Source organism: Pagrus major, chromosome 23 (assembly GCF_040436345.1).
Source record: "Pagrus major chromosome 23, Pma_NU_1.0".
NCBI classification, from domain to species: Eukaryota; Metazoa; Chordata; class Actinopteri; order Spariformes; family Sparidae; genus Pagrus; species Pagrus major.
In genome coordinates, this window is record NC_133237.1 from 19302499 (window position 1) to 19327240 (window position 24742).

Sequence of the window (24742 nt, forward strand, 5' to 3'; positions counted from 1 at the left end):
CGGTTAAAATTTGAAAGTTGTGACCGTGGAATTGAATTACTTTTTCGAATTTCACCTATTACTGCAAAAACATAAAATCTAATCAAGCATATTTGCTTAATTTCGAGTCAAAATATCTAATTTACTATATATAGGACACATTCACCTATAACAGATACAGGGACTTGTTATTAGACATCTCATGTTATTTCAAGAAATCTTCACAACCACATTTCTACCTCTGGCAGATTTTTTACACATTCCAAGAAATCTGAAATGCAGTGTGGTTTCCAGTAATCTCTTTTTGCCAGTGCGTTTTCTGTCTATGACACTGACCTTTGCCGTCTGGTTTCGGCGAGCGTGGCGCCCCCGCAGCGTTTTCCGTCTTGGCGAGCAGGAAGGGAGGCTTCATGCGGGGCAGCCTGGGAGAGGAGTCAGGCTTGCTGCCTGTTGGACTGCAGGGGGAGACAGAGAGACGGGTTTAATCCTGGCTGTCAGCTGAGAGCAGCTTCATGATGTTCAGCTGCAGTCTATCATCAGGTGACTCACCTCTGTTTTCTGTAATCATTCAGCTTCTTATTGATGAGGGCCTGTCTGGAGAAGCCGAGCTCCTGCAACAGACAAACACATCTGAGTTATGACTTTTGATAAAACTGACATACTACAGGTACAGTCACGGGCAATGTTAACATCTGACAGGTAAAGGTGTGTCCTCTGACCTCGTTGTCCGTCTTGCTGTTCTCCCTGATGACCTTTATCCAGTCCAGCATGTCCTCCCGGTCCTCCGCCTGCAGCAGGTACTCACAGAAGTCCTGTGTGGTCAGCCGCAGGGCGTGCTTCCGTTTGGTCTCACTGTACGCGATGTCCACCAGGCAGCCCCGGATGCTGATTGGCTGATCTTCATCGGCTGAACCGCCAATCGTGGCCCCCCGGAGCACCGCCTCCCTCTTGTCCTTGTAGAGGAAGAGCGAATGGGAGCGAAGCACCGAAAAGACTCGCTTCCACGGACGCATGCCGCTGCCCACCTTCTGTGAAGGACAGATGAGAAGATATGTGAGTCTTTAAATCTTTTAGTGCCTCCGATTATTTTCTAACCAGTCTGGTGCACCCACCTTGCCCTTCTCTGTGAGGATCTGTTTGTAGTGCAGCCATCCTTCTCGCCGTACGTCGCTGTAAGTGATGTTACCGAGCTCTGAGGTGGAGTGCCGTTTGGATCGAACCTCCTCTGCTGTTCCCAGGTTGTCCAGAGACTGAAACACAGATGGGGAAATGTTCAAAACATCTGTTGTGTCATTAAAATATGACTTTTAGATTATTTATACATGAAAACCCCCCAAAAAGTAAATCTCTATGCGACCCTGTATGCTCATGCTGAAATATTAATATAAATAATATCCATTTTTATCAATATGTTCATCTCTAAGGTTAAAATCTTGAGAATCATTCGGTCGGTGGTGGTGAGAGTTTGGTTATGAGATAAGATAGAACTTTCTTAATCCTAGAGGAAATTCTTGTGCCATAGAGACGTAAATACTGACAACGGTGCCAAAAAGAGCAACTATAAAAACATCTGAATGCTGCAGCAGTCGATCAGATCTGGCTAAAGGACCTTGCACAAGCAGAGTATATGAGAAAGAAGGGCAGGATGTATAAAAAAAATAAGGTTTAGATGATGAAAAGTGAGAGAATGTGTAGCTTTATGTGTGTTAATCAAAGATGAAGAGCTCACCCCGTCTGTGAAGAAACTCTTCACTCTCTTCGGTAGCCTCCTGTGAAGTGCAACAGAGTGAACTGTCAAAATGTCTGTCCACACATCTCATTTAATAAACCAGCCAGTTGTCGCTGTCTCAACATTACTCACGAGAAGACCCGTCCTTCCTCCCTGAACGAGTTGAGTCCTTCGTCGCATGACTTGGAGCGCTCAGTGGTGATGGCTAGAAGATAGGAGGAACGGCGACTGGATTTAATACTGCCTGCTCGATGAGAGGATGAATGAGCACAGAGAGAGAGAGAGAAGGAAAGAGAAACACAGAGACAGAGACAGAGAGAAAGACAGAATGTGATGTAATGCCAATCACCAGCTTGGACGGTGTTGGATTAGGAGATGGGGACAGTGAGGGGGGAGCAGGAGGTGGTGGAGGTCGGGGATTTGAGTGAAGTGAAGGGATGGTGTGGTGAGGATGGGGAGCTGGAACTGTGGGTTAGATTACATTTTCTCACCACTGGCATGCAGATGTAGCATCTGTGAACACAGACTGACATGCATTTGAGCCATTTTTATCAAAGAAACTTCATGCAAGTTGTCCAATTTAACTAAAGTGAGTCTGAAACACACTGACTTTTAGGCTTCATGCACATGTAGAAAAACAGCAGAGCTGCAATGATTAATCGATTTGTTGTCAACTATTAAAGTCAATTAATCGACAACTATTTTGATATTCGATCAATCGGTTTGAGTCCAAATTCTCTGATTTCAGCTGTTTAAATGTGCATACTTTCTGGTTTCTTTTCTCCTCTACGACAGTAAATTAAATATCTTCTGGTTGTGGACAACACAAGATATTTACAATCGTAAATCACAGCCCTAAAAAACAACCCAACACATTCTCAACAAACATGTTTGTACAGTATTTGTCATGCAGAACATGCAATATACAAATCCAACATGCAAAAATGGTACAACACTGCCAAGAATTGCATCCTTTGCAAGGATTTTTGTCTTGTTATTCAGCCCATAAAGTCTTGTTTTGAAGTAAAGTCAGATTATTGCTGCCTGGTCCTAATAAAAATCTAATTTTGTAGAATTATTAGACCAACTTCTGGACAAAAATCACAAAAAAATTAAACATAACTTCTTTAAACAATTTTATTTTAATTAGTAACTGTCTGAAACTGTCAGATTTTGCCACTTAATCTCAGAAAACAAGACTTTTAGGACTCAATAACTCAAAATACTTGATAAGATGGAAATCTTAGTGGATCAAACACAGGGTTTTAAAATCATCAACCCCTCTCTGGAGTAAAAATAGGGCTCGTCATCGCAGGTAAAAACACTTTTCAGCTGCATGCAGTGGGGAGGAAGGGAGGGAGGGAGGAAGGGGGGAGGAGGGGGGCACTCACTGCAGTCGTGTGAGAAGAGCCTAGTGAGGGGGAAGGTGAAGGTGGGGGAGGCGGGGCTGGTGACCACGGCGGGCGCCGAATTCATGCCGCTGGACACCACGGAGGACGCCGGCACGTGGCGGGCGCGCAAATCAGCGCCGGGGCTGGTCGGCTCATCTGTTGGAGGGGTGGAGGGAAGGAGGAGGAGGCAGGAGGAGGAGAGGAGAAGAAGGGGATGAGGTTAGGTGTTAGAAAGGGGAAAAGGAAGGAAAGTAAAAAAGGGGTTAGATAAGGAGAAAGCGTGGAGGAGGAGAGGTTTTTAAAAGGGAGAGGAACGGCGAGGAAGAGACTCTTCATTTACATTTTCAACAATTGTACTCGAAAGTGAGAAACAAAAGACCACAAACACAATTCATTCATTTAGAAATCCACAGAAGAAGCTTAAAGAACAACAACAAGTGCAACCTCAGAGACAGAAAGTTACACAAATAAGCAAATATATGACGGACGACGCAGTACCTGTGCCTCCTGTTGCCATAAGAAGAGCTTTTCTGCTGCTAACAGAGGGGGGTTTTAACAGAAATCTACTGGCTCCAGGTTTCAGTTCTTTATGAGATCGACAGCACAGCGTGTGATCTCATACAGGTGAGCACACATGTGAGAAAATGTGTCACAATCCAGTGGGGACATAACAGAATATGGTTGATGACCGGACGCAGATATTAAGTGGTATTTTTTAAGCCGTGAATGAACGCCGCAGTGTTCAAGGAGACAAAGGCATAAAGCAGCTTTATAGGTCACACAGGCTACTGCAGGCTGATGCAAAGGGATATGAAACTGCAACACACACACACACACACATGCGTGAACATATACACACTCTCACAGACGTTCACACTTCCGGACTGACAGAGAGGATTAGAGGCCGGCCTGATATTTGCATAAAGTGAGGAGAAGCTGGATTTGTCTGTGACATTATAAACTGTCAGGGCTGAATCGCTGCGAGGCTTCGCTGTGTGTTTCTCTGTGGGGACAACAGGGGGCAGCACAGCCTCACACAGCCCTGCAGACTGGAAGGATTCAGTCAGAGGTTCACCCCAACAGACCACCGCATAATCATTTTGTAAATTCTTGCTCTTTTCAGCTCTGATTTCCCTCTTTGTTCCTGAAAACATCCCTCACCTTCGCCATCTTTCACCTTCCTCTCTTTTTTCTTTCCGTCTTCCATCTACCACCCCTCTAAGTTCTATTCCTCCCTCCTGTGCATACTACAGCCCGACTCAAGGCGGAAAACATTTCCAATCTGGGATGAGGAATCTGCCTGTTTACAGCGCTGCCCAGAAATAGCCGGGCTGTGGGTTTAACAAAGGCCGTCATTAAGGGGCAGCCAGAGAGTGAGCTCAGAGGCACGGAGACGGACCAGCAGAGGGGAGCAACATACCGCTCTGTCCCGACTCTACAGCATGTCCTACAACAAATAAGGAGCTCAGCACTCAGAGATTTCATTAAAAAGAGAGGTGAATAAGTGACTCATTGGATTACTTTGAAAAATGCAGTGTTACCAAGCGTACAGCAAGGATGTCTTTACTTACTTTGCTGAAAACTGATATTTGACAGAACCAGCACCAAAGTTATACCCTTTTCTACACTTTAAAGTGGCTCTATGTAACAATTTACATGTATTAATCACCCTTTTTATTGACCATATGTGAGCAGATTGTAATGTGACGTGAGAAATTAAACCTTTCCCATCTTTCTGGTTTATCTATACAAGCCTGTGGACGATTTGTTGAAGTTGTTTAATGCTGCTGGACTGTGTATTTCTTCGTGAAGGACTCGGATTTTCTCCTACAGTTCAAAGGATGTGACTTTATGTACGTTCTCGACTGCCTCGTCTCAGTGCCTCTCTCTGCTCTGCTAACAGAGAGCAACAGTAGCTAATGTAAGTTTAGAAATCGAGTCCGCTAACATAAACTGACGACCGGCTTCCAACACAACACAGAAGTTCCACAGAGCCCCTTTAATCTGAGAAATACAAACATGTTTTTTTCTGCAAAAACAGTTTTTTTCTATTAAACAAAACAAACCAAACTTGTTACAAATGTTAGATGTTGTACAGCTGTACAAGAACTCTGTCCAAATGAAACTGCCTGTGATTGGCAAAATGGTTTAAATCAGCAAAAGTCAGATTAAAGATAAGATAAATGAGAACTGGGCTGCAACTAACAATTATTTTCATTAACATTTATTCTGCCTATTATTGTCTCTATAAAGCAATTCACTGTGTGATCAATAAAATTAGAGCCAGACCGATTTATTGGCATTTTCATATTAGGTGGCGGTAAAGCACCTTAACGCCACAACTGTACAAAATCGTGTCAGAGGAGATGACAGTAGAGGGTAAGACGCTCTACCTGCAGTGTCAGTAGATAACATTGTGAATTATTTTGTGAATCAACTACTTGTTTCAACTTTCATCTGACCAAGTATTAGATGGCAGCTTTTGGTACTTGACAGTATTCTAGATTTTTAGGTCAGATGGAGAAACAAAAACAGGAATCTAGAAAAGAGGAGAGAAAAAAGCCTGTAAGACAAGACAGAGGGAATAAGAGGACAGAGTACAGAAGGTCTTGGTGCTGGTCTGTTGTGTTCAGGGCCCAGCTAAGATAGTCGTAGACTGAACCCCCCACACACCCACACAGACACACAAACCCCTTCATCTTCCAGAGCAGCACAATAGCAGCATTGAGGGCGGGCGGGAGCTGAGTGTATGGGCCCCTACTGTTCCCCACAAGGAGCGCCACAAAAACCTCCTGGTAATTTACAGCTCAGATTCATGGTGAAAGACTCCGAGTGGGTACAGAGTAAAACACTGCATCTGTTGACATGCCTCTTCCTGTTTCATTCACACTGTACGAGCTGCTAAATACTTGATCAAAGTTTGGAAATCTTCTCTGTACAAGACGTCATGAAAACATATTTGCCGTCAGACACAGCCTGCTTTTGTGCTCTCTACTCTACCTCACAGACATCTGTGCTTTGCAGACAACAGCGATAACAGCCAATTAAAACGCATGTTCCCAAACGGGGCCCAGATCATATCAGCATCACCGTCAGAGAGATGAAGAGATGGAGACAGAAGGAGAAGAGAGAAGCTAGTTCTTGTCTATGGGGAGAAACTAGCCCAGTTTCTGTTTATGGCCTTTAAACGTGTCCCAGCCTGCAGCTCTGCCTGCCTGCTTTCTGAAGGTACGAGGCAAGAATGTGCTCCGACAGACTGAGGCAGAGGCACAGAGATGCCTCATGGTTTTGCTGATCCGCTGGATTTTCTCCCTTTAAATGACTTTCTCTGGCCGAGCGTGGCTTGGCTCAAATATCGGCGGCCATTCCATGTTGGGTCAAAAGCTTCCAAGTCAGCTGATTTGAATCTATTCAGCATTAGGGTAAGCAGCGGCGGTTTTCTTCAGGCTGTGACAGGCTGATGGCTCGTCGGACCGACTCGCTTCGTTTGCGTATGGTTTGACTTAATGGCTGCTCAAGTACAAGCCAATATGAAGCCTGCAGAGCCCTTTCTCTGCGAGTCTTTTCTGAGCAGGGAACAAGCCGGGACACGACCACAGTAGCCTCACACTGACACCAACATATGTAGGCCATAACTGTACATACTGGTGTAAACAACCTTGTGTCCTCCAGATTTGTTTCTGCTGGATGATTTTAAAAAACTTCAGTCCGTGTTTCAGGAAAGGAAGCTTTTGAAATAAATAAATAAAATTGACACAACTACACCTTTTTATATTTTGTAAAGCCAAATTTCCTAGTGGTTAAGATGAAACGAGGCTCAGAGGTTACAGCCAAGCTACACTACACTGCACACAGGTAATTTAAGTTAAATGCTAATGCTAGCGTGCCAAAATATTCTCAATGACAATGCTAACATGCTGGTTTATAGCAGGTATAATGTTCACAGTGTTCACCAGCTTTAGTTTAGCATGATAGCAAGCTAACATTTGCTTATTGGTATCATCTGAGGCGGATGGAGATGTTATCAGTTTTGTTGTGTCAAAGGCAACACAGACACCACTTGCTTTGTCTCTTTTTGTGGTGCAGGGAGTCAAGACCCTCAAAAATCTTAGTAATGACCTGTTACAGGAATTATGGTAAATATCTAGCACTACTACACACACACAAACACTCCTGAAGTCAAGACACTGCCTCATTTCCTCATCATGTTGAGGCGACCTTAGAGACCAGGGGCAGGACTTGTGAATTCCCATCACATATGATTCAATGAATCCACTCATTCTGTCTGTAAGACAGTGGGAAGTGCCGGTATTACCCCACACACACAGACACACAAACACGTGCACACATAACAGCAGCATCACAATGAGAAAATGGAAACTGAATAGAGCCTGGAGCCTGAACAGACAGACAAGAAGGAAATTAAGAAAACACACACACTCCCCCAAACTCATAATTTTGTCTGAATTTCAGCTTTGCATTTCCTCTCAGTTAAGCTTTCCCTAACATTCAATAAACATTCGATGAGGATTAGAATTAGAACGAAAGCGATGAAATCTCAAGGTCAGAAGGAGGTTTTGTGGGGGATTAAGGCATCGGGATGAAGCTCAAACATCCCTCGCTTACCTATGAAGGGGATGGAGGCCAGCGAGTCATCCTCGATGGGGAGGGGGGCGAGGTTGCCGTTTGGTTTGCGTGGGGCTACATCTCCTGTGGAACCGGGGGCAGGAGCTGAGTCTGGGGGATCTGGTGAAAACAAAGAGGGTTCTAGCCCGTCCATGGGCAGCGCGTAGTGGGGGTGACGCATACCGTAGGCGTTCCTCCGCCCAGTGGGAGGTTTTTGCCGCATCACCACTTCCTGCGTCTGTGCCACCACCTCTGCTTGCCCCTCCACTGACCCTCGTTCCCTCTCATGGTTTGTCGGCCTGTACGCTCTGTCCTGGGATTCGGGAGAGGCAGAGGCAAGAGGGGATGAAGTAGAGGCAGTTAGGGGTGCTGATGTGCCCTCTGGGGGGCTTTTAGGTGTTGGGTTCCAGTTCAAGTGGGGGCCAGAGTACGAAGGGTCCCTGAAAGAGTGGGCTTGCTGCATGATGCGGCCCGTCTTGCGGTAAAAAGAGGGGCTGTAACTGCGGTAGCCGACCGGCTGGTCGTCCATGCTCTGCCCGGGGGGAAGCCGCCTGCTCTGGGGGGCAGGCTGCTGGGGCTGAGGCTGGGAGTGGGCTTGGGTGTGTGTCTGCGGGTGGTGTTTAGAATGTGATGGTCGGGACATTGGAGGAGCTTGTGCTGCACCGTAATGGCTCCCCTGCCTCGGGTAGGCGTCAGTCCTGGGGGGCGGTTGGGGAGCCTGCTGGTGCCACGAAGGCCTCTCAAACCGAGGTGAGACAAGTCCAGCTGCTGCTCGGTCCAGCATCTCTAATGAGCGGCCATGGCGATCGTACTGGGCCAGCAGGTTTTCAGAGCGTGTTCGGGTATAATTAGAGGCTGGTTGGCCCCTACCTGGACCCCCTTCCCAGTCTGCGTAGGACCAGTAGGGCTCTCCATGAGGTCCTGGTCCTGACTGCTGTAGTAACAGCAGAGTGTCCTGGGAGGCGCTGTGCGGCCAGGCACCTGTCCGCTGCTGCTGCCTTCTGCTTTCACTGAGCCGGTCCTGAGAATAGCTGCGGTGGCGAGTCTGCATGCTGCGTTCTGGGCGCTCAGGCATCTGGTTGTAGTACCAGTCAGACAGGGCCTGCTGGCAGCGTTCATTGCGGCCTTGGCTGAGCTGGGGGGGAGGGGGGCTGGTCCAGGCTGAGCTGGACTTGCGCGGCTGAGCCTGCGAGGATCCGGCTCCGTGGTGATTAGGGTAGTGGACTTGCAGTGGGCTGGAAAGAAGGCCTCCTGATGAGGAAGATGAAGAGTAGGAGCGCCCCCTGGTCTGCCCCTGAGGCTGCTGGCTGGTCATACCGTACTGGATCTCCTCTGTGCGGTGGGCTGGGCTGCTGTGACCCACACCGCCTGGCTCCCCTGATCGCCCTTCCTGCCAGCTGGCTGGGCTGCCCACAGCCGAGCGGTTATCCAGAGGTGAAGATGGGCTGGAAGAGCCTGGCCAGCGACTCCAGTTATCCAGCTGGTTCTGGCCCATAGGGGCAGACGGAGGGGCTCCAGCAGGGGTGGTGGTCTTGGAGCGCGGGTAGCAGACGGGAGGCGGTGGCGGGAGGTGCTCAGCTCCCCCTGAGTAGGGTTCGTTGCCTGTCAGGTAGGCATCCTGGGAGTATGCCTGGGGGATGGAGGAGAAGAGAGATAAGACATGACAGGAAGAAGGTGTGTGATGACTTTAAATCAAAATGTGCTCTCACTGTAAACATGTTTGACAGCAACAAAGACTACAACCATAACTCTATAAGACAACTTCATGCCTCTGTACATTACACAACAAGCCTTAAAGTGGAACAATCTCTAAGCTCAACCACTTTGCCATAGTTTGTCCCCAGGGCCTCGACTCGCAGCACAAACACACGCTAGCTAGCATGAACTGGATTGAGCTAAAGCCACAACACTCGCTGCACATACACCAGCTGCACATACGTCCTCACTAATGTTGTTGGATATGTACACAAATTAACCCATTTCTTTAACAATTAGTCACATTCAAAGCAACACTCACAGCTTCAACTCGACTTCATAGTACCAGAGGAACAAAAACACACCTGCTAGCAAACTGTTTTTTCCATTCTAATGATTAAGTCGCACAGTTAGACAAGTTTTTCAGGGTTTCCAGTCCAGAACTTTGCTCTGCCAGCATGTTAAGCTTGTAGTCACCACAAACAGACACAGAGAGGAAGAACACAAGACTTATCCTCACCGACTGTCCTCTCCTGCCGTTCTTCAGATTTTACACCCTCCTTCTCACAGAAACAATCAACCTTTGTCTTTATTTCTAACACTTTTTTCGTGAGTTTTCTATCTGTTGATCTCCTTGTTGTCTCCTCTCTCGGCTCCTTCCAAACTCCCTCTCTCCTCCCTCTCATTCTCTGCCTATTACTCCACCCTGTGGGAGTGTGGAAGGAGGCGCAGCACTGGTGATGTCATGCGAGGAATGCAGCAGATACAGGCATGGCAGCGAGGGGAGGAGTGTGAGGACAGAGGAGTGGGTTTAAAATGTTAAAACATGGCAGTGTATTTAAAATTAGAACCCATTCATTTGGGCTGAAACGCTGATGTTTCTGCGTGAAGGATCGCTTAAATCTGGCGACATGGTTTTCTGTGTTGCCATGTTGCTCCAGGTTAATGGGAGGGACGAGTTATGATGCATGTCTGATCATGTGAGCGAGCATGGAGCAACCTGTGGAGCGAAAAAAATGTGCCGTACAGTACATGGGCGTGTGAACGAGCACGGAGCTGTTTTTTTCAAAACGTAAGCTTCGACAGTCAGGATACCAGCAGCTTTTAATGAATGCGTGTTGTAATCTAAACACAGAGCAGTGAGCCTCTGAGTCACTCTGCAGCCATTCTAAGAAAATCTCGACATTCTTGGACAATGACAGGGTGAATCTAGGTTCAACTCTGCAAACAAGGACTGCAGAATATTCAGATTCTTTCCAAGTTATGGGAAATGTTTTTATTTTAACCATTATGTCCTCAAGGTTAGGAATATTCTCTACTTCAAATATCGACTTCAAGATGACACTCGTGTAAACCAAAAATCTTCTAAAATTAATGTCTGTTTCTTGTTTCCTGGCGTCGAAATTATCAAGCATTCAATAATCATGATCAAAACACAAGATCAGAGTTAAATATAACAGCTGGAAATATTTTAAAAAAGTGACAATATACCTTTATAGTAACAATTTAGATATAATAAAGGCATAAAGAAGTGTTTGGTTTAGCTGTACAAACCCTGAATAAAATGTTTAATGCATGAAATGCTCACACTTACCAACTGTAGCACGTCTTCATCTTTTGGCATAATGGAGAGCTCCAACACACTCTCACTGCAGGAGGAAGAGGGGAGGACAGGAAGAATAAAGAGTTAGAGGTGAAAAACAAACTGGGCGAGGAGAAAATGGCTTCTTCTACTGAGTTCTCATTCAATATCCTGACCTGGTGCTCGATACAAGGTGTGAGACACATCCCATCAGATCATGATAATGATATAATATCCATATTTTCCCAGCCCCAAGTTAAGGTATCTGAATTTCCATCGAGAGAGAAAAAGTCAGTCACACCTCTAACCTCCCTGAGCTCTGACCTCCCTGTGGATATTGGGGTCTAGCAGGAGGTCAGAGTCTGAGGTTTCAGAGTCTAACCCAAGCATCTGGATGGAAAAACAATAGTTTCTTTCGTGAGATTTAAAACCCAGTCCAGTTTCACTTTTCCCCTCTGTAGAGCCATATTATCTGACTAAGGGACCGTGTAAAACATGTGAGTGTGTAGAGGACACCGCTTCTGGCTATTCTTTTTCAAAACCAGAGAAAACTAACATTATTGACTAGCTGTATGTCATCTACATGGCAAGCCTGCAAAGAAAAAGCAAATAGACGTTTCACTAAATCAACACACCGAAGGCTCAAAGCGCTGACAGGCAGGCAGGATGTCTTACCTGTTCTGGATGAGGGCGATCACCTGCGAGTACGTCTTTCCTAAAACGCTTTCCCCGTTCACTTTCACCAGCCGATCCCCTGCAAAACACAGACATATTATTATATTATATTCAGGTCTGTATGTTGACATCTGGACCGTCAACAGGTGCAAATCTCCTGTAACGCCTGGGAGACACTGAGCAGGGACACTTTTCCAAAAAAGCTAACAAAACTCAAAATTCAGGGGTGGAAACAGGATTTTCAGTCACACAGTTATCGTGACCTTTTTTTCTTGTAATAAGTAAAAATAAATCTATTAATTCTTTAAAAACATGTCCAATTTATCTGACTGAAATACTACTTTCTGGGTTTGTCTTATATATAGAGTGTAATGAGATATATTTGGATTTATTTGGAGCTTTTGGCTTTTTGAGTTTTTGCAGTGTATATTCTCTTTATTAATGTTCTAATAGCTAAGGTGTGTCTAATTTCAACAACGCAAAAACATGCAGGCAAAACATTAAGCTTATTCTCCGTATTAGGCATGAAAGGACAGTGAGGTGTGCCTCAGTCTGAGACAACTGAAATGTAATCCTTTTTATCATTAAAAGCGTACTTTTAGCGAAAAGTACACCATGATCTTATCTCATTTATCAAAAAGCAAGGTTCCTTGTCTCCCATGTGCCTTGAAGGCAGCATCTTCCAGTGATCTTGTAAAAAAATGTTAACATTGATCAAATTAAAGTCTCTTCAAAATCATGAGTATTTTCTCCTCAGATGAACAGTGAATTTTTGCCATCACAGTTTTGCATTTTGTGAACTGAGGCTCCAGGAAAGAAAGTCTGTATGTACTCATGCAAGCTGAAACACATACAAAGTGCTCACAGTGAGTGTTTGCATATGTTCATGCATGTGACTTTCTCGATGTGACAGCTTATGTTAAAGCATGCACACTGGTTCGATCTGCTGCCTCTCTAAGGCAACGAGACACAACAGGAACACTTCAACAGCTCTTTCACGTTCAAATGCACTTGAGGATTTGAGTTGTCACACTGGTATTGGTGTTAAATCATCCAAAGAAGTTCAAAAACAACAACTTGTCTCCAGTAAGGCTAAAATATATTTTCCATATGATCTAGTTCTGTGCTAATGAGAAAGGGTTTTTACTCCTGGCTGTTCGCCCATCTCTGAATCTTTCATTGCATTGTGCATCCGCTCGAGTCGGCAGTGTCACGTGACCGGAGCGCTCCCCAACAGATTTCCAATGCAAATCAGGACATTCATGCTCCGGCACCATATGTTCCCTTTACCTGTGCACAAGCCCGCCTGGTGGGCCGGACCCTTTTCTCTGACGCTCTTCACAAATATGGTGTCCATCGGCTCCATTCGACCTTTCTGATACCCTGAGTGACAAAAGACGAAGAAGAAGAAATGCAATGATTTAGGATTGAATTGTAAAAAACGCTTCATATTTAAAATAAATCAAGTAAAGCTTTAGGTTAACACAGGTGTTTCAAGATTTTTAAAGACTTGTGTTAATGACTTTCCCGGCCTGTGAAATAAATTAATACTCAACATTTACTGTCTATTATAGTTTGAGTGCACTAGACTGCTTAAGATGCAGTGCAGCATAGTGTCCTGTAGGGGGCGCAGAAAGGCTGCAGAGGCAACAGGAGGGAGTACAGGAGGTCCCAGCTCATTACATCATCAGTTATCCCACCATAAAGGTTTAAATTTGTCGCCTGATGAGAAGGCGGAGCAGAGAGATGGAGAACACTCACCCTTTCCGTTACCGTTCTCCTCATCCTGCAAAGAAAAGAAACAAATATTTATAGAAAACAACCAGTTTAGAAGACAGAAATAAAAAAAAATGCAGCAGACAAAATTAACACTTTCATTGTCATATTAATAATTAAGGAAACTGTTAAGCATTGGGTCTTTAGCGGATAGATGATAGAGATCTGACAGTGAGACGCAAACAATTTTACAGCAGCAGCAAAAAAACCTAGAAGATGATCTCCAAACTACAAAAGAAGAAGGTTTTATTTTTTCACTCACTGACGAAACTTTGATGACAAAAACATGTCTGACTTTCTTTGCAGGTCTCACATGACCATGCCACGACAACAAAGGCATTTTAATTGTATAAAAAGAGAGCGCCTTGAAGTTGTCTTGGGGTTTTTCCTGTCTACACTGTCCCTATCCAGAAGAGCACCTACAACAACTTTAATTTGAGTCCTTTCCAACCTTTCTTTCACATTGAAAAAAAGCAAAACAACTAACTGAATTTATTGTTTGTCGATTTTGACATTCAGATTTCTGGGAAGAAAGAGGACAGAGAACATTTGCTGCACTACCTGAAAAGGTTTCGGGACTGATAATAAGACGCTCTGTCTTACTCATTTTCTCATTAAACTGGAAAACAGTTTTGGCCGTTCAGCAACTGGAAAAACAGAGGGACTATTTTTAGAGTATTACCCAATGCTGATTCAGGGTTTACGTACATCTTGTAGGACACAACTCCTCACACATGATGCTGCACTGAGGGTTTTTACTTCACAGCAGTGATAGAAGAAGAAGAACACATACTTTATTTTCAAGGAAATTCAATCTTTCACGGGCCCGAAATACACACATATGTGCACAAAGAGGACCTATACACATGCATTAATGTATGAAGAGGTGTCAGAGCGAGTACCCTGAGCAGGGGTTCGGTGCACCGGACTACAGAACAGATTTCCACAAAACTTGGATGGAGGACGGGTCTCGGCCAAGAAAAGACCCCATTAACTTTTGGTGCGGATCTGGATAAAGGGACGGATCTGGGAATTTTTTCTCACTTTCTTTAATATTGCGAGAGAGGGCGTTTTTCCCCATTTTGTCAATACATGGATCATGAAGAAAAAACAAAATCAGGTGTATTTAGGTGGCTGGCATCCTAGATCTGTCATTCTTAATACACGTGTCATACTTGTACTCCTGACGCATAAGTACATTTAATAGCAAAATGCTTCTTCATATGGGTGACTTTCACTTTTTGGGTACTTTTTGTCACAGGCAGAAATGTTCAAGCTCCAGGTTTTAAGATCTGAAGCTTTAACATAATACAGGTTAAACTCTGAACTTTTTTTGCCAAGAAAACCAGAGTTTGGGTCAAGTTTCAACCCTGACACGATGGGATTTGTAAATTTACCCTGGTTAATCTCTTCATCTCCACCAACTCCAGACCACAGGAGAAGTTATAAGTATCCCTTCTGTCATTTCATCCTGCAGTGAGTGTTTACAGGTGACTCGAGCCAAACCAAGACAGACCTGTTTGTGTTTTAATGAGCTTTTCTTGTATAAAAATATTGAAGTGCAGCTCCAGCAGAGATGATGACTTTCAGGTTAGACAGTCTGTCAGATACTCATGATGTCATGTGAAGCAAACACACACACACAGCTATCAGCAGTGAGGATGGTGGTGGTGAGATTCGATAGCTGCAGGTTGTTTGATCATGTCCACACACACACACATGCACACACACACACACACACACACACATATACTAAGCTGAGTGGGCAGTTTGGGTTTAGGGGCACGGTGGGCTGACTGCTGCCTGGCTTTATGCTGCGCTGAGTGGGCTCATTCCTGGCTGCGCAGACAATGGTGGGGGGTTTAGAGGCAGAGAAAGGAGAGCTGCCGCCCCCCAGAATAGAGCGCCGAGCTGGGGACACTCAGCAAGTGACCAGCCTCCAGTCTGAAAATATCCAAGACTGAGGAGGAGGCAGTGAGAAGAGGGCAGGTGAGACGGTGGGTCAACACCTGCAGAAGATGTTACATCTTTAAAACTACCCACCCCCACAGTTCTTCATATGATTATAAAGACAATAATAGTGTAAGTTCTCCAGATGTAAGAAAACAAGCTTGTTTGATACAGACCCCAACAACACACATATCAAACAATAATTTGTTTGATCGTAAAAACACACTTTTAGGGGCTTTAACATAACTGTATTATATCTGACATTTCAATTTCATTTAAATCAAATTATCTTCCCTAATCGTAAAGTTTTAATGGCTTTTTATTAGCTATTTGTAGTATTGCCTTTTCTTTGTTAGTAAATGTCTGTTGTTTTTGTAATTAACTCGATGTCAATGTAAATGAGGGTTGCCCCTTAATGAGTACAAATTAAGGTGGAATGGATGAATTAATGTTTTACATAATATAATCGGAGACTCTTAAAGACTTTCAGGACCTGCAGACACCATGAAACGAGTGCTCAATTGGGTCATAGGCCTCTGATAATTGGACACTATGAGGGTAATTTGGGAGACTTTCACGCGGCCTCTTCATTCTGTGGGTCCGATTGTCCCAAAAACACCATGTGACCCTCGAGGCAGAGGAGACGAGGACAGAACCGGGGCCAAAGGCCAGCAGTGGGCCCATTGTTCGGAGCCGGGCTGGTACGGCCTGACTGCCAGAGAGTGGTACCAGGCTAAGACAACAGATCTCATTCAATCTGCGCTCCTATCTGCAGCTGCTGGATGGTGGGGTGGTGGAATAATAATAGAGGCCTTGTTTCAGCTGGCTCACCCCACCCCTGCCTCCATATCCCTCAATTTCACATCTGGAGCCGTTTGCCCCCACACCTCAAAGAGCTAAATAACCACTCACACACATCAAAACAATCTCGGATTCACCAAGGCCTGTGACGTGACGCTGAAAAACAATTAAACGTTTTCTTTATGCTTCTCACCAATTTCTCTTAAATCTCACTGATCCCTGCTTTAATAGGCTTGGTTTGTTCATTCTCAAATCAGCCAGGCTTGTTTTCTCCTGTTGTCTGTGAGTTCATTTCGCTCAGCTCAACCTCGCTGACCCTCGACTTCAGTATGATTGGTTTTATCTCCGAGCACAAATTGGCTCTGTCCTGGGATCAGCAAGTTAAACGTAAGGCTTTTGAAAAGCCTTAATGCCAGCTAGTGTGAAACGGAGAGGATGTGTGTGTGGTGTAAAAACATGGAAGTTGAAAAAGGCTGGTTGAAAAGACTCAATTCTCACCTTGAGGTTTGTGTGCAGGGCGGACTCTGGAGGGTAAACGATGAAGTGGCGTAGCGTGAAGCCGAAACCCTGGGAGTTCTTATGGAGAACCAGCGTCCGGGGACCCTTCCAGCCCACGCCGACCCCCTCCCTTCCCGGCCGGGTCGCCATCGGCGGCCGAGGGTTGTCACCGGCTGAGGAGAGACCATCCCTCCGCCCCTTAGCCTGTGGACACAGACAGAGTTTTGGTGAGATTCAGGAAGGATTATGCATATTTTTTCCATCTTTTGCTTGATGAGAATCTGCTGGATTTTCTCAAAATTAGCACCAGAACTGAAAGAAACGGTCCAGTTTTCCAGATGCAACACACTTTATGATTCCCTGGAGATGCACGAGGCAACTCTGCTGCTGGGTATTACATTAGCAGCTTTCTCGTGAAGTCCTGAATGCAGCTCAGAGGCTGCTAAATCCTGAATGCCACCACCCTCAGAACAATAGGCCATAAACACACCTGGGGGGTCCACTATCAGGAAGGGCCCCGTCTAGACAGCACTGAGGGGGGAACGTGGGACTTCACCCAGTTCTGAACACACTGACCTTGGTCTTATCACAGGGAGAGAATGTCCAGAGGGAATCTGGACTCTGAGTGGAGAATAAAGGCAGATTTTCACCCGCTCTCTAAATATCTCATTCCTGAGGTCGAGTAAATAAGCCCAGCCAGCTCAGCTGACAGACACACGTGAGAACTATCACCCTCATGCTGCCCCGACGACCCACATCTGTCAGTCAAACACCATCACCTGACCAAACAGGCGGGAGTGAGGAGGAGGGAGATCCTCAGCTCAGAGATCAAGTCTGCTGAGGTTTGGTTATCTTGCTCTGCGTGTTCACTATCAAACGTTTCTCAGTTAAACTGAACCCACTGAACTCCTCAAGGAGCGGATCATAAATTTGGGAAACAGCTTGAACACTGTAATCATCAATGTGTTGTCCCAACCCAGACGATCAATCATCTGCTGTGCTTTAGCATGCACTACACATACAGTATGTTTTAGTTTAGATAGATTAAATACACTTGTCAGCATGTCTATTAAACTCAATTAATCTTTAAATGTGCTAACATAGACACATGACAGGAATGGACTACTGAAATTCTGTAAACTAACACAACTTGAAAACAAAAAATAAAGCATGAAAACTTTGGAAAACCTTTTCTTATTATGTTTTTTTGAATGTAGAGCTGAAAAAATTAGTCATTATTCTGTTAGTCAACTGACAAAAAGTCAATCTGCAACACATCTGAAAATCCATTAATTGTTCGAGATATCTTCTAAGCAAAGATGTCAAAAGACATCACTTGGTTTAGCTTCTCAATTGTAAATATTTGGTTGTCTGTCTTTGTTTTCTGTACTAATAAACAGAATATCTTTGAGTGTTGGACTGCTGTTTGGACAAAAGAAGCATTTTAATCAAATGATTAAGAGATAAATCATAACTAATTGGCAGATTAATTAATATTAAAAATACATATTAGCTGCCACTTGACGTCAGTTTAGTACAAATTGACATTTCAAGCATACTGACTACCAGAACTGAACACTCACGACTGAAGATCAGTACAGTTTTTCACCATTTTCTGACATTTTAAAGACCAAATAACCGATCGATTAATCGACAAAATGATTATGAGGATCAGTGTGAGGTCAGAGTAGATAATTACAGTGGAAGAAAAATAGGAATATACTGGGCATAAAATGCACGATAACATTGATCAACCAAGTACAGTCATCCATATCCATCTCATCCACCACTTTAACACCATGTCAGTCGAACAATGCCAATATTACATCTACTGTAGAAATGCATGTCAGTCAGCCATTTTCATTTGATAGACAACATTTCTTGGTGTTTCAAGCTGTTTCTCGGAACATTGTTAACCTATTATGCTTTGAAAAGTGAAAAAAACGGTGGGGACAGCGTCCCCCATGTAAATGACACCTATGGCTGCAGCCCTACTTCAAAGATAAATCATAAGTCATCTCAGTGTGCAATAATAGTGTCAATTTCCCAACTGTGACACTTTCAGTACTGTAAGTTTCAGGCTCACAAACAAAACCAGCAGCTGCAAACTTAAATCAAGGTTCTTAAATCATGGTGCACTCATCTCTGCTCCCAAATAGTACTGTCTCTTATGGCTCAATCTGCCAACAGCCTGCAAGGAAAAGGTTCAGTATGAGTCAACACAGTTACTGGATGATAATCAGAAGATAAATCTGGTAAATTTCTAGTCTGTGATTTCATGCAAGCTACAAATCAACACCAGCAGCAAGAGCTCAGTACACTGAGAGACAACTATGTTTACAGTGTTGTAGGTGTAGTTCGGCGTCACTTTGGCATTTTTCAGACCAGATAAAACTGAATGCACCAGGGTTAAGATTCAATAAATCAAACTGGGTGCACACAATCGGTGTAAACATGCCCTTAAAAGATACCAGTCCAGCTGATTCATGGATTTTTCAAACATTTCAGCGGGTAAGCTGACCACAGCGTTCTGTTGACTGTCTGAAGTGTGAGAATGTTTGTGTGTTTTAATGTCAGTGGCCCAGAGGTGAACATGTCTAGACAACGAGCTGCAACCCCCCCCCCCCCCAAAATGGGCACCCCACGTTTCACTTCCTGTCCCCCTTCTGCACACAAACACACACTGATACATAACAAACACACACAGACATACACACACACTTTGACCTGGCAGGCCACACAACAACAGGAAGCGGCAGGCCGGAGGCAGGAAGTGTGGTAGTGTGGTAGACGCTCCTATAAATAAAAACCTGCTCAGAGATCTCTCTCTCTCGCTCCATCATGGAGGTACTTCCCACTCGTTCACTCCTCTTTTTCCTTCCTTCCAGTTTCCTTCACTCGCCTCGCCTCCCCTTCCACCTTTTCTTCCTCTTTCAAAGCAGGCTTTCGTGTCATGGAAATCCGGAAATTAACACATATTTTTGTTAGATCCGAGGACCAGGAGACGAAAAACACGTTTGGGCATTTAGATATCTTTACGAAATGTCTTTCAAGTTGGCAGATACATATTTGGATAGAGATTCATCGATTATTTGTCATCTATTAAATAAATCTACAAATTGATCTGACACTTTTTAGACCAAACAACCACACAATTAATCAAGAAAATAATCATCGAATGAATCCAAACTGAAAATGATCGTTCGTTGCAGCCCTGTTTTTGGAAAACGTGGATGTTCTCTTCCACTCCAAAGCACCACAAAGCCTCTTCTGAAGTATGAAGTGTATATTTTGCAGATCTTTAGTCTGGCAGTCTAAACAAAGTAAAGTAACACCTGCTATTTTCTCAAAAAGGCAAGCAGTGAGGCCCTTTGTGTGACATGAGAGCAACATGAAGAAGTGCGTGACGACGGAGGCGTGTTTGGGGTGTCAAATAAAAAATCATAAAGGAAAGGAGACGCTCGCCAGGAGACAAAAACGAGGAAATAAAAGGAGGAAGAGATGGAGTGAATTCCTCAGAGGGAGCGGTTTTGGCTTGGACATGTTGAAACACACACTGGAACTGGCAGAGGAGGTGAGGGAGCACAGAGAGGAGAAGGATGAGGAGGACGTAGAAGAAGAGAAGGAGGAGGAGTATCGGGCCCCAGCAAGGGACAGGCTCCAGCACGCCGGTTTCGACCACATGGCCCCTCCCGGCGCTGGGAATACCAAACCCTGTGATTACCCAAAACACACAGGGTCTGACTGGGTCTCTGAGCCAGCACTGTTTCCCACTCGGCTGCTCTGGACTCTGTGGGATGTGCGTCTATTCTGCCAAAGTGTACAGTCGACCTTTCCCCCCTGAAGCCTTAAATAAATCCTATTGCGTACCCTCGTCACCTTGACACCACCAGTTTGTCTTCCACAGCTCAGTTTTCACCCAAAATCCAAACTTGCTGACATGCTCTGGACTCTCCAGGCAGTCGGACACTTAACCAACAAGGCACTTGGAAAATTTTTTCTGCGGTTTCAGTCTAAACTTGACTTCCTATGCAGGCTGAGGGCACAGACAAGGGAAACCTCGCTCGAAAAGAAGACATTTCCTCCTCTCCTACTGGAAATATATCCTGTTAGCACTGATATCTAGACATGTTCTCACCTGTTGAAGCCAATTACGGTAATAAATAAACTCTGAGCGCCCGTCAGATAATACATTGCCTTGAGGGATCTCATTACCACCCGAGGATGATGTTATTAAAGCACACACGAGAAAAGCCGCACTGGAAACAACTGTTTTTGAATGTGTCAGGCAGCTTATCGTGCCACACGACAGCTTCCTGCTTTGAGGAGGTGTTTAGTGGTGACAACAAACACAGCAGCGAGCGCTTCCCTGTGGATATTTACCCGCCTGATTTCAATTAGAAGGCGGATCATTAAGATGCATGACTGAAAAGACAGAATGTATGTGGTGGAAGGAGAGCAGAGGATGTTTGCAGATTTTAACCCTTTGAACTCAATTCATGCACTTCGGTTCAAGAGTTGTTGTTTTGGAGTCATAACTCAGTCAAACAGGAGCGCACAGACCGCATACGCATAATACAGAAGCCAGGGAGACTTGCTCTTTCCAGTGATTTCAGAAAAGATAGAAGTAAAGACTGTCCACTGTAGGTGAATGTCCAGAAATCTGCTTAGAAATGTTATAGAAAGAAGGTGTTCCTTGTTACTTTTGATCAAATTACGATGTTTTATTTGGTATCAAAGGTAATCCACCTGACTGGTTTCCATCACCCAATGATGGGTACGGAAGACTGAAACTGCCAAGATCAAAAATAAATAAATGGCTCAATAAACAAATTAACAGTGGTATTTCTAAGTGGATAAAGAAATGTAAAAAGAAAATACAGATATAAATATGTAAATAAAAAATTCATTTATAAATTAATACATGTATGAATAAAATGGAAAATCAAATGGTAAAGTTAATAAATAGGAATAATTAATACAAAGGTAAATAAATGCGGATGTAAATTAATACAGAAATATCAATTTATGTCAGATTTTATAAATCAATGTATGCCTATATCTATTTTTAATATTATCTCTATTTATATTTTATTTATTGAGCAATTTTTATTTTATTACCTGCTCTTTTTTCATATATTTGTATTTGATCTTATGCCTTTTATTGTTTTTAAGTCGTACTTGCTCTTGTCCTTTACTTTCATTTTATCTGCCATGTCTGGTTTTATTTTCTTTTTGTAAAGCACTTTGTAACTTTGTTAAGAAAAATATAAATATAAGTAAAGTTTATTATATCATTATTATTATGTATTTAGTTAGTTTTCATTTGGGCAATTTCAGTCCTCTATAGATGGGAGCTGATATCATCACTCAAAGCAAAGGGACATAATATAAATCCAGGAAAATTAGCTTTTTGGGGGCTTTTCAACATCACTAAGTTGTAACCTTGTGACACGGACTCTGTTCTATCCATTCATATACAGATATTAGTAGTGATAAATGACAGCCAGAGTGAAATAACAATACGAGGCTATGTATAGCTAAGCTAGTAGTGCCGATACCATAAAATGGAGTAAAAACTGCCAAGAATTAAAAGGGTTAACTGGCAGTGCCAACATTTAGCGCTCCATCAGCTTTGTTAAAATAAAAACAAATGTTAAAAATAGGTGATAATCTTTCACAAAATCTGATAAAAGTGGATTTTCTGTTTGTAAGAGGCTTTTCTAGGACATGATGATACAGTCATGCTGCAGCTATAATCGTCGGTACCAGCGTACATGTTGGTTAACACACACAGAGACACACACACTCCTCTCCTCGCTCCATCCAGAGGTAAAGCAGCACGTAGGAATGCAGCGACTGTCGGGGAGCCGAGCTCCTGCTAACACCCCAGCAGGGCAGAACAATAATGCTCTTTTAAACAGCTGAGAGCTGCAACCTGTTTGAAAAGTGGAGCTTTACGGACGTTACAAATGCTGACGAGCCTTTAATCCCGATGGCTGTCTGCAGCCGCGGCCCTGAGCCGGGCTGCCAAGGGGGAGCCAGGCGAAAGTCAAACTCGTCCTGATGGTTCCTGGACTCACCGGCCACACGGAGGGCGCGCTGCACCACCTCTGCAGGTCTAAATGCATCCTATGTCCCATGAAGGAGACGCATGACGAGTGTATGAATATCCGACCGAAGAACACAACCTTCCCGACAACTGAGGATCCAAAACACAAGTTCAAAAACTGTACATCCCTGTTTGATTTGCATAACAAGGCGTTTTATGAGCCATGAATGTGTGCGTGTGAGTGTGTTTGCATGCAACATCAGTATGTGTGCTCAAAAACCAGTTCAACCCCACTGTTAGTTTAACAAGGCTAACAGGTGATGATGCAACGTCGGTTAAACAGGGTTTTCTACTCGAGCAGCAAAACATATTGTACTGTTCTTTTGTGTGACGACACCCGGCTCGCTGCAGGTGATGCCTGTGATGCTTGTTTTTTAAAAAAAGCCCAGGAGGAGCTGGAAGTTTTAGAATAACTTTTACAGGATGACTCGGTGGCTCTGAGTGGGCAGAGATACTTGTAGTTCGTGTATGACGTGTTTAAATGTGTGGCCAGGGACTTTTCACTGTGACGCGTTTGAAGGAAGGGAAAGTACCAAAGAAAGTTTGTTAAGTTAAGATTTACATCCTATTAACAATGAGGAACTTTTCTATGCTCTCAATCAGGAAGGAGAATCAAGTTTGTTACATAATATAGACATAAAGTTATCCTGACGATGGTTTATTTTTGCTTTTCTGCATTTTTTGGTTGGTTTGTAAGCAGGATTACACAAAAACTACCAAACGGATTTCCATTAAAATTGGATGGAGGATAGGTCTCTGGCCAGAATAGACCCCATTAACTTTTGGTGCGGATCCGGATAAAGGGACAGATCCAGGAACTTTCTTTTACTCTCGTTAACAAAATGAGATTTTTCAACATTTCCGTTAACTTCTCAGGGAATACTGCATGGATCTTGATGAAAAATGTCGTATTTATGTGGGTAGCGTCAATGATAGAATCTGCTTGTCACTGCTGCTTTAAGTTAAGAGATGCAACACTGGAAAAGAAAAAATCACAACAACAATAAAAATCAAAGACACTCGCAACTCTCACCAAGTGCTTGCTCATGGGGGAAATGCTGGGTCTCTGTGAATATATTAAATGAAGAGAATGGTCTAGACATGATCCAACTGCTCATGAGATAACTTTTGTTTTGAATTGGCGCTATACAAAAAAAAACAATGACGTTATTTGATGTAGAGATAAAAGACCTGTATGATGTTAGCATCTGGATAAGCATCAATGACTCAGAGCAACTTGACATCATCAGTATGAGATGGTGACTGCCAGAGACAAAGAGAGAGAGGAGACAAACTGCTTAAGGCATTTTGAATAGAAAAGTGCTAAACACCAGAGAGTGAAGCTATAAGACACATTTCCCCTGATGGCCAATCGTCTGCGTTATCACAGCCGAACCAGGAAACACATCAGCCAATCGTGTCGTCGCACTGACACGAGCACATAATCCAGATTCACGACAGTTTCAAACCATTTGGTGCGGCTGCAGACGAACTCCTAATAGACAGGCAAGAAGAGGATATCACGCTTTTGCACAGGATTACAGAGAAAGGTAAAAAAAAGTTAAAAAGTTAATGGTCGGATGATCTGACGCCATCATGTTGAGTATCCTCGTCAAATTGTTGTCTCGAAACCGTAGGCTTGCGCAGTAGTAGTACCAGTGAGAAAATCTTATTTTGTGGCACAGTCATCAAACTTTTTAAGCAGTTTTGATCAGTTTTGCCAAGATGGCTGCCGACCGACAAGGACTTTGCTGCGTCTCCTCCTCTTTACCAATGAAACTCTCTCACTGTAACTGACACCTCTCTCCTTAAACACAACTGTGTACAGTGTGTTTGTCCCAGCTGTGTCCGTACAGTCTCTCTCTCTCCTCCCCCAACACTCACATTCCTGATTGTGGCATTTCTTAACTGTGTCAACGAGTCAAGAG

At 43.9% G+C, this 24742-nt stretch overlaps 1 protein-coding gene across 1 annotated transcript in view; it reads right to left on the reverse strand.

Moving 5' to 3' along the window:
- The window catches only part of arhgap23a (Rho GTPase activating protein 23a), a 58905-nt gene that overhangs the window by 9884 nt on the left and 24279 nt on the right, over nt 1–24742 (reverse strand). Inside the window, exons 2-14 of the mRNA XM_073494637.1 lie at nt 16703–16906; nt 13439–13463; nt 12968–13060; nt 11678–11756; nt 11015–11069; nt 7726–9355; nt 3100–3255; nt 1841–1952; nt 1709–1748; nt 1092–1229; nt 699–1007; nt 529–590; nt 316–434 (exon numbers count right to left, since the gene is read on the reverse strand). Of these exons, the coding sequence (XP_073350738.1) occupies nt 316–434; nt 529–590; nt 699–1007; nt 1092–1229; nt 1709–1748; nt 1841–1952; nt 3100–3255; nt 7726–9355; nt 11015–11069; nt 11678–11756; nt 12968–13060; nt 13439–13463; nt 16703–16906 (3022 nt within the window). The remainder of the gene's footprint in view (nt 1–315; nt 435–528; nt 591–698; nt 1008–1091; nt 1230–1708; nt 1749–1840; nt 1953–3099; nt 3256–7725; nt 9356–11014; nt 11070–11677; nt 11757–12967; nt 13061–13438; nt 13464–16702; nt 16907–24742) is intronic.